At 40.9% G+C, this 10,936-nt stretch overlaps 1 protein-coding gene and 1 pseudogene across 1 annotated transcript; both read left to right on the plus strand.

Annotated features, from left to right (window-relative positions):
• The first annotated feature begins 1,253 nt into the window (after positions 1-1,253).
• On the plus strand, positions 1,254-2,350 carry LOC147614827 (G-type lectin S-receptor-like serine/threonine-protein kinase At1g34300). Its single transcript, XM_086779980.1, has 2 exons — positions 1,254-1,387; positions 1,540-2,350. Exons 1-2 carry the CDS (start codon positions 1,254-1,256, stop codon positions 2,348-2,350), a joined length of 945 nt encoding a protein of 314 aa, XP_086636106.1.
• A 164-nt stretch (positions 2,351-2,514) lies between these two features.
• Positions 2,515-3,840, plus strand: LOC147614828 (G-type lectin S-receptor-like serine/threonine-protein kinase SD2-5 pseudogene; annotated as a pseudogene).
• Positions 3,841-10,936: the final 7,096 nt, after the last annotated feature.

Here is a 10,936-nt window from a genome sequence, read left to right on the forward strand (position 1 = left end):
TGTTCTCTCTTCCATACACGTGCACATAATATAATTTTTTTTTGTGTGTGCGTGCTAGGGAAAACAAATGAGCAAATGAGAAACTCTTTAATATATGTGTGTGTGTGTTTATATATATAAGAAACTCATTCAATGATTGATGGTGACAACTAATTGTGAGCCCCAATGCATGTAGCCTTGTGGAAAAGAATGTTCCTTTTAAAAAGTTCAAAATATGAAACTCTCCTATACACACATACATATACATATACATAGGTATATATATATATATATATATATATATATATATATATATACTCATTCAATGAGCAAATGACTTGATGGTGAAGACAACTAATTGTGAGCCCCAATTCATTTAGGCATGTGTAAAAAATATGTATAAAAATTAAAAAAGACATCCTTTCTCCTTTATGTGAAAGATCTCGGGAGACTCGGGAGTCAAGCTTTAGAGGACTTTGTGGAGACTTTGTGGAGACTCGGGAGTCAAGCTTTAGAGGACTTTGTGGAGACTCGGGAGTGAAGCTTTTGGTTCATTGAATCCAACATTTTTTTTCTTAGTGTTGGGGAGGACTTTGTGGGGACTCGGGAGTCAAGCTTTTCGTTAAGTCAATCCAAGCTTTTCGTTAAGTTAAGCTTTTCGTTAAGTCAATCCAACCGTTCAAAGAAAAAAAAATCATTGAAAAAAAATCATTTTTTGTAAAAAGTTTGGCGTTAGAAGTGGGCTTAGTACCCATGGGACCCCCCTTATCTCACAAAGCAGGCTTTAGAGGACTTTGTGGAGACTCGGGAGTCAAGCTTTAGAGGACTTTGTGGAGACTCGGGAGTCAAGCTTTAGAGGACTTTGTGGAGACTCGGGAGTCAAGCTTTTGGTTCACTCAATCCAACATTTTTTTTCTTAGTGTTGGGGAGGACTTTGTGGGGACTGGGGAGTCAAGCTTTTCGTTAAGTCAATCCAAGCTTTTCGTTAAGTCAAGCTTTTCGTTAAGTCAAGCTTTTCGTTAAGTCAATCCAACCGTTCAAAGAAAAAAAAATCATTGAAAAAAAATCATTTTTTGTAAAAAGTTTGGCATTAGAAGTGGGCTTAGTACCCATGGGACCCCCTTATCCCACAAACCGTTCAAAGAAAAAAAAATCATTGATTTTGTGGTAGTGCTTGTATTATGGATCTTGGCGACAGCTAAATTTTCGCTCCTCGCTCATCCTTTACTTGGAAATAAATGGCTAAAGTCGCAGCTTTTCAAAGCTGAGCAGCAATGGCCTCATTTCATCCCCAAGCGCCCTTCCTTTCATTTCTTGCCACTCTTCTTCTTCTTCTTCTTCTGACTTTGCATCTCACCATAACTACTTGTTTGGCCCAGCGAATAGCACTAGCTACAGGCTTTCACCTGTCCGTGGCTTCCATTTTCCATAGTAGTGTAGGCTTCCCAACCGCCAGCAATGGCTATTCTTTTCCATTCCTGGCCTCGCAATCGTTTTTTAACGGCACCAATCAGAACGTCGATCACAACGTCTCTGATATCTACCTTTGTGTCTGTCTAGGGGCGCCTCCGATACGGTCGAATTTGACTATGTATCTATCAAGGGAAGAAACGACGCAGCAGGCACTGCGGTCTTCATTGACGAGGGCACCGCTATAATGGCGCCGGTGTGGAGAGCCAATCCAGGGCACTCTCTTGCGTCCGTCGAGGCATCCCTCGCCGTAAGCAAGGCCAAGGCGCAGCTGGAGCTGCGAGATGCAGACGGCACCCTCGTGTGGAGCGTGGGCGCTGACAATATGGCCGCCATGGAGCTGCAGGATTCCGGCAATCTAGTAATCCTCGACTCCGCTAACCGCACCCTCTGGCAGAGCTTCCAACATCCCACCGACACCTTGGTGCCCTCGCAGAACTTGAGTTTGGGCATGAGTCTCACCAGCAACAATTCCCTCTACTCTTTAGCCATGGAAACACGGGGCCTTGTCTTCTCTCTCCTAGGTCTTGCAGGGGCAGCTAACTCCTCATTCTGGTTAATCCCTTCGCCCAACAACACTTCTGACAAGAGTATCCAGCAGTTTTCCCTTGATACTTCCGGCCTCTCATTCTCATTGTTTGGAGATGAACAATATTTCTTAGAGGACTGTGGTTTGCCTTCGTCGGCGGATCTGATGCGCCTGGAGGACGATGGCCGACTTCGCTTCTATGCTGTCCAAGCTTCGGTTTCACAGCCCATCGGCACACTTGATAGCCTTACTTGCTCTTACAATCCAACTACATCAGATCTGCAAGAACCAATGGCGACCTGGGGTGCCTGCGACGTCCCGATGGTGTGTGGACCCTTGGGCACTGTACATGCCCAGCTGGATTCACACTAATAGATGAGTATGATGTGTCCCAAGGCTGTAAAGCCTCCGTCCCCTTGATCCCAGATCAATGCAGCAGCGCGCACCTCCTCCAAATCAACAACACCGCCACTATCTTTCAGTTTTCTGGCGAGATCTTCAACAACACCGCCATCTCACTGGAGCGTTGTAAGCACATGTGCTTGTCTGCTTGCAATTGCAGCGGTGTAATCTTCAACCACAACCATACCTTTTGCTTCCCTATTACAGATCATCGGCTGAGCCTTCTCAATGTCACTGGAAGGAGTCACGACCTGTCCTACACGGCTTTTTTGAAGGTTGCACATCTGATTTCTGACTCCCATTCACATCGTCTGAGCCGGACTGTAATTGTGCTCCTAGCTTCCGCCTCTGCCATTTCAATTGCCTGTATAGCAGCTCTGGCTTTGTATGGCTGCAAGAGATTCATTAGAAGAGGTGCGGGCATCAAGTTCAACAGCAGTAGCCTTGGTGGGGATGAGACGCTCAATTTGCCCAGTACATTACCCACTAGGTTTTCTTTCAAAGAATTGCACAAGGCAACGCATGGGTTCAACAAATTGTTGGGCGCAGGCGGGATGGGTTCAGTGTATGCTGGTGCTCTTCCCGATGGCAAGCAAATAGCAGTGAAGAAGCTCGACATCATCCTCCGAGGCGACATGTCCAAGGGATTTTTGACAGAGGTGGCCACCATGGGTAGAACCAGCCACTTCAACATTGTGCAGCTTCTGGGCTTCTGTTGGGAGACATCCCATCAGATGCTGGTCTACGAGTACATAGATAGGGGCTCTCTTGATCGCTGGCTCTTCGAGGCTGAGCAATTTCTCGATTGGGCCAGCCGCTTCAAAGTGGCGCTAGGCATAGCCAAGGGCCTGGCCTACCTACATGAAGGTTGCTCACAGACCATCCTGCACCTCGACATCAAACCCCAGAACATCCTCCTAGATGAGGACTTCGAGCCCAAGCTGGCCGATTTTGGCTTGGCCAAGCTCATGGCTAGGGATGCATCTCACGTGGTGACTGTCCTAAGGGGAACTCCTGGCTACATAGCTCCAGAGATGTTTTGGTGCGTGGCACCTGTTAGCAAGAAATGTGACATCTATAGCTTGGGCATGGTGTTGCTAGAGATGGTGGGCGGGCGGAAAAACATAGACTTGGCATTGCTGATGGCGGCAAATGTTGCTAGTAGTGAAGACCAACCTCAAGGGAGTATTCAACCAGTGGTGGAAGAAGATGAGGAACAATGGCATTTTGCGAGCTGGGCCGCCAAGAAGTGTGAGGAGGGGAGGAAGTTGGAGTTGGTGGATAAGCGGCTGCAGGGGGCCTTCTGCGCTAAAGAAGCTGGCAGGGTGATAGAGGTGGCATTGTGGTGCATCCAGGAGAAACCCAGCTTGAGGCCTTCAGCTGGAACAGTGATGCAATGGCTGGAGGGATCAAGCATCCCACTAGAGGACGCCCCCTTCTCCACCGTAGCCTACTCCTAGTCTCGTGTCAAATCCAGCATCTGCCAGTACCTACAGGGTTCCCACACGTCCTCGACAAGTCACAATAATTAACAAGCAGGTAGCCTCAGACTAGCTAAATTTCACATCAAATATTTTTGTATATATATGTATATTTTAAAACAATTATATATAATACTATCATATTTGTGTATATATATGTATATGTATGTGTGTGTGTGTGTGTGTGTGTGTGTATGTGTTTGGAAACATTTATATATAATACTGTAACTGCTTTTATAGAAACATCATACTCCTGCCTTACAGATTTTTAAGGGCACCCTTAACGTCTATGTCTCATCTTCTGCTCTCAAGGATGATTGGTCCCATCTCCACTGATACCCAGTTGCATGCCAGAGTGCAAGAGGGTAAAGATAGGAGCCCCTTTTGAAGATTCACCAACCAACTCATCTCCTTTAGCCCACACTTTGATATCAGGTCTTCCTCCATTGGGGCGCTCCACAATAACAAAAAAACGTGTGTTTTTCTTGTTTGGTCTTCTTATACTAGCTGAGAGTTTTAGGTCAAGCTTTACAAATCACCCCTTTGGAGCACACTTGCTCTTGACTAAATCCTGTTGAATTGGAGGTCCTCCAGGGCCTAAGTCTCATAGTAAGTCTTTGAAAAAATGAAAACATGGTAAAGTATGAGCATTTCCATTGCCCAATTGTAATCCTTGTGAAATTTACATTACATATATTGTTTTACATCACATCTCCTAATGCATGTGCCTCACATATTGTATATTTTTTTCCCATAGCAAGAAAGACTATGTGAATGATGCAATGGATCTATCGGACTTTGTAACATAAAACTGGTAGGCCTTGAGGTCAGCAAGGGTTTGGAATTTAGTTTTTTTTTGGGGGTGTATATTTAGTATGGAATTCATGGCTCAGTATAGATGGCATGCTTAATTTTATCCAGGCATGAGCTCAAAAAATGATAAAAGATAAAACAACATGAAATGGTATGGAGTTCATTTGGGTAATGTGGCCACATTAGGTCATAAAAGTGCACCAATTTACACCATGCAAAAATAGTGAGTACATTAAACATTTGAATTAGTTTGCTTAGTGAAAACAAGATTTGCCACACAATAAGGAGAGGGCTAGTTTGGCACCCTTCGACCAAGCTTACAACTAATTACGTTTGGCCATTGGATAGGTTGACTCCCTACATTGAATGTACGATAGCATCCAAGGTTGGAAAATCATTTACTTTCTCATAGATATACTATTCTTTACCAAAATTCAACGACTTATTTGCCTCTCTTTTTTCCTTTAGTGAAAATCCATTCTACAAAAATTTTTAAAATATGCAAGACCTCTTTTTGCAATTTTCACCTTATATTTTTCATGATGTAAAAATGTTTTAAGTTGATTGTGTACAAAGTGTTAAAAAAAACAATCATGGTTTACAATGTGGGGGTCAATGAATTCATTTATATTCATGGTGTAGTGACATAAAGAAAAAGCACTGGTGTTTTACAATGTGGAGTTCAATATATTCAATCACATAAAGAAATGACAATGATGGTTTAAAATGTGGAGTTTAATGTATTCCATGGAGAGTTGCTGTATAGTGTGTCAACAATGATGAGCTCTTGGAGTCATTTAAATTGTTTGCATTCACTACAATATGATGTGTTAAGTTAAGCTTTGTGAAAAAGACAAGGTAGGTGACCCGCGCTTTGCTACGGCATGAAGTTTTTGCTTACAAATGTATGGCATATGCAAGTGTGCAATTACATGTGTGTATCCATCTATGCGTGTGTATGTGTGTGCAAGCATGTGTGAGTGAGCGACTATGCACGTGTGTGTGTGTGTGTGTGTGTGTGTGCATATGTGCATGTGTGTATGCATATTTGCATGTGTACACATGTCTGTGTGCACGTGTATTCGTGCGCATGTGTATGCATACAGTGTATGTATATGTGTGTGCATGTGTCTATGTGTGACTCTCTCATATAGATGCATATATGTATGACTCACATAGATGCATGTATGCGTGTCTCTCTCACATGCATTCTCTCTAAAAAACATTCTCCTCGACATTATTCATCAATTCTCGTAATCTTCATCACCTGAAAATATAAGCCCAATTAATAATTAAATTAATCCCACAAATATTAAACAGGCACAAACCATCACCAACTCATGACTACCAGGCGTAAGTACCCCAGGAATCACCCTGCCATACAAACCTAACTGAAATAATCATAGACGGTCCCAAGCATATGTCATATACCGCACGTATTAATATTTATAGTGGTGTCACCCACGATATTAACCTAGCCGGCATGACGCAAGAGTAACCTAGGCGTCCCCAAATTACTCAAGAGGGAAAAATAATATTCTTAAAGAGGACTTAAAATATATTCTCATGACATCCCTCTTGCTTGAGTTTGCAATTGCCCTCAATTGCAGGTTTGCTGGGTTTGAAAAGAACGAAGGATCTCAGGATAAGCTCGGAAAAATTTCTCGGGCATCCATTTTGCATCTTCTTGAGGATGGTTTTTGAATGTCAAAAGATATTTGATGTATTGGTTCCGAGTTCTTGTTGTTGTCATCTCTTGATCAATAATAGCATTAGGAACTAAGACTTCTTCCTCTCCTTCAACAAGAGGTGGTTCCTCATAAATTGGGTGTGAAGGAAGTGTTCCTCGAAAGGGTTTCAAGAGATGAATATGGAAAGAGTTGTGGATATTCCAATTAGATGGAAACTCTAGTCTATAGGCCACATCGTTAATCTTTTCAATAATTTTAAATGGTCCATAGTATCTAGGTGCAAGTTTAACTGCAGGGAATTTTTCCACACTCTTCAATCGTCTCTTCTCAATTCTCAAAAGTACATAATCACCTTCTTGGAATGAAAAATCTTTACGCTTTCTATTTGCTTGAAATGTATACTTCTCTTGAGCTCTTGCAATACAATCACGCACTTCAGATAAAATGCGATCAAAGTCTCGAGTATATTGGTCAGCAGCTTCAATCTTATGGGAGAGTCTAGAAGCCGGAATAGGCAAAGCTCTACCATAGATAATCTCAAATGGTGCTCAACCCCAGTAGCAGAATGAGGAGTATTATTATAAGCAAATTGGAGTAGATATATGTACTTATCCCATGAACTAGGTTGCTGGGAAACATAGGCTCTAAGCATATCCAAGATAGTACTATTCGTGACTTCGGTCTGTCCATTTGATTCAGGATGATGAAAAGCCGTAGAAAAATCTAACTTAGTGCCTAAGTTTGAGAAAAGAGCAATCCAAAAGTGACTACAAAATTTGGAATCTCTATCAGAAACTATCACTTTGGGTAGACCATGATGAACAAAGATTTGCTTGACAAATATGGTCGCAGCTTGCTGCTGAGAAGTCAGTGTCTTTTTACATGGAATGAAATAGGCTTGCTTACTAAACCTGTCCACTATTGTCCAAATCATGTCATGATGACTGAAAGTAGTAGGAAAGCCTATAATGAAGTCCATAGACACTTGTTCCCATGGTCGGTCTGGAATGGGTAAAGGCATAAGCAATCCCAAAGCTTTGCCTTTGTAGCTTTTAATTGCTTGACAAATGTTACACTTAGCTACAAATTTTGCTACATCATTTTTCAAATGAGGCCAAAAGAATTCTCGAGAAACTACTTGAAGTGTTGTGAAAACTCCTCTATGTCCCATGAATGGTGGTTGGTGCATCTCTTCCAAGACAAGTTGTCTATAGGGTTGAGTAACACATAATCTTTTCTCAAAGAAAAGATAGCCATCATTATGAGAATAATTGCCTTGAGGCGTCCAATTGTTTTCACGCAATTTGATCCATATCTCAGAAAAATCTGGATCTACTTCATAAGTTTCTTTCATAAGTACAAATGGTTCACTTTCAATAGCGGAAATGTTGTTGATATGTGGTTTTCTACTTAAAGCATCGGCAACAACATTTTTCTTTCTAGGTTGGTATTGAATCATGGGTTGGAAACTTTGTATGAAAGATGCCCATTTGATGTGCCTATCTGAAATAAGGGGTTGCGAAAGCAAATGCCTAATGCTTTGTTGATCAGTCTTGATAAGAAATTCTGAACCCATTAGGTAATGCTTCCAAATCTTCAAGGCATGCACAACTGCTGCTAATTCCTTATCATATATACTATAATTTGTTTCAGCTGGTTTTAGCTTTCGATTTTCATAGGCAATAGGATGGTTGTCTTGCATAAGCACAGCACCAAAACCTTTGCCACTAGCATCAGTTACTACCACAAAGAATGGTCTTTGAAAGTCAGGTAGTGTAAGAATTGGTGCATGAGTTAATGCATCCTTGAGTACTAGAAAAGATTTATCTTGACTTTCGGTCCAATGGAAAAATGTAGTTTTCTTGAGAAGTTCCGTCAAAGGATGTGCAATATAAGCGAAATTCTTGACAAACTTCCTATAGTAACTACATAGACCTAGAAAAGATCTAAGGTCATGAATGTCTCGAGGTGTAGGCCAAGAGGCTATACACTCAATCTTCTTAGAATCCACACAGATTCCTTCATATATGGCCTAAGTATTCAATCTCTTTTTGAAAGAAAGAACTCTTTTCAGGATTGACATACAATTCATTTTCTCTCAAAAGGTTAAACACTTGCTCCAAGTGTTACTCATGCTCTTGACGATTCTCGCTGAAAACAAGAATATCATCAAAGAACACCACAACAAAGCTTTGAAACTTTAGGAAAATGCGATTCATCATACGACTAAATGTAGCTGGAGCATTGGTCAAACCAAATGGCATAACCAAAAACTCATAATGGCCAGTCTGGGTTCTAAATGCAGTCTTGAATATGTCTGACTCAGTCATGCGTACTTGATGAGATAACCAGACTTTAAGTCAATCTTGCTAAAGACCTTTGAATCTCTAAGCTTATCATGTAAGTCATCTACCCTAGGGATAGGGTATCTGTTCTTGACAGTGATTTTGTTCAATGCTCGGTAGTCAACACACATTCGGAAAGTTCCATTCTTCTTCTTAACACAAGAAGGACTGGAGCTCCAAAGGGTGAACTACTAGGTCTAATAAGGCCTCTTTCTAACAAATCCTCGATTTGTTTTTGGATTTCTTTTTGCTCTAAATTGTTGACTCTATAAGGAGGTTTACAAGGTGGAGAGTTGCCTGGTAATAAGTCAATACTATGGTCTTCAGGCCTAGACTTAGGTAATCCTGGAGGTAAATCTTCCATAAAACAATCCCTGAATTTGGAGATATAAGGATCAAGTTTTGGACTTTTGGATGTGTTAAACTCAGGGCTAAGCTGGTTAACCCAAACCATATAAGTCTTCTCCCTTTTCCTAAGAGCTTGCTTTGCTTGAGTATAAAGGACTCGTCTCTCCTTTGACTAGACATTGGAGGAAAATATTTTCATTGTCCTTCCTTACACAAATGCTATGTGTATCATAGTCTATAATAGGGTTGTACATATGTCTCCAAGGCATACCCAATATTACATCTACGCCTTATAAAGGTGCAACTAAGAAATCCCTTTTTTTCTGTTAAGGAATTGATGCTTAAAGTTAAACCTTTCACCTCTTGGATGCAATTATACTTGGTTCCAGTAAATGCAGCTTTAACTCTATAATGTGTAAGTGAAGGTTGAATGTTTAAAGCTCTAATTGCCTTTTCAGAAATAAAGTCATGAGTGCTACCATCGTCATGCAAAACAATAACTTCATGCTCATTAATTTTTCCTTTTATTTTGAGTAGCGAATGAGCTTGAGGCTTACCTTCTGCTTTTGAATAGTCGGGGTCAGAGTTACCCTCTTGCTTGAGCGATTTATCTTCATAGTCGTCCCCTTCAAGCATATTGACTCGTGCCGCAAGTGTCGGATTCTTTGCACGTTCTAGGCAATTTGGTGCTATATGTCCTTCTTTATGACATCAAAAACATTTGATTGGAGGACCTTTGGGCTTGCCACCGTTGACTTTCTTTGAATTTGATTCGCCTTTGACCATCTCCTTGCCTTTGTCAAACCCTGGCTTATGAAAATTTCTTGAAGCATGAAAAGGTTTAGAAAAAGGTTTAGAGTGGTTACTCTCAAATGACTTGGCCTCTCTAGGAAAACCATTTTTGCGTTCGGAATTTGTTGCCAAAGATATAGCTATAGAAAGTGAATGAGGTGTAAACATATTCACATTGGCCCTAATTGTAGACTTAAGGCCCGAAATGAATTTCCTCTTTTGGTCCTCCTCATTGACTTTCTCCACAACCTATACCTGTAGTAATGTATTCCAAAACTTCTCTACATATTGAAACATGCTTTCTTTTTCAAGTTGATGCAATGTATCCCATTGATGCCTAGCTTTAGATTTAAATTGTGAAGGTAAGAAATGCTTTTTCACTAGCCTTTGAAACCTTTTCCATGAATCCGGTTTGTCACGTCCTTGCTTGATGACGCTCCACCATAAATCTGCGCTATCCACCATGTGATTAGCCACACATTTGATCTTGTCCTTCTCAGAAAATTTCTCCCCCGAAAAGTAGTCATCCAATTGACTAAGCCATGCCAAAAGGACTCGAGCATCTTTCTTGCCATCATAATTCTGAAATGAAAAAGCTTTACGACTGATTTTAGAATCTTTCCGTGAATTTTGTGCTTGAAGTGTAGCATTGACAGCTCTTTGGATGATGTCGTCTTCGCATCATAAGATGGCAGAGTCACGCTTACGCCTTCGACTCGTGAGCTGTCGCTCCAATTCAATTCGCATCTCTCTCTCTTCTACAATTTGCTGTTGTAGAGATTGGAGTTGCTCTTGAATTGAAGGTAAAATAGGAAAATTTGCCATAGTGCTCATGCAAACAATGTAAATAAGCAAAATTGATATTATTTGATGTATGTAAATAAAGCAAATGTTGGGTCGAATTCCCTTCGTTTCGCACAAGTCCCGAGCAATTCCGAGTGATTTAGGAGACTTGGGCTAGTCGAAATGCTGAAGAAATAATTTTCTACACCTTGAACACTGCTCAAACAATTCTAAAAACTTGGTCAAACCTCTGTAATAATTTTTGAGAATTTTTAAAAATTTTCAGAAATTATTTTAAAATTT

Source organism: Cibotium barometz, chromosome 41 (genome assembly GCF_041138505.1).
Source record: "Cibotium barometz isolate CiBa-2024 chromosome 41, ASM4113850v1, whole genome shotgun sequence".
NCBI lineage: Eukaryota > Viridiplantae > Streptophyta > Polypodiopsida > Cyatheales > Cibotiaceae > Cibotium > Cibotium barometz.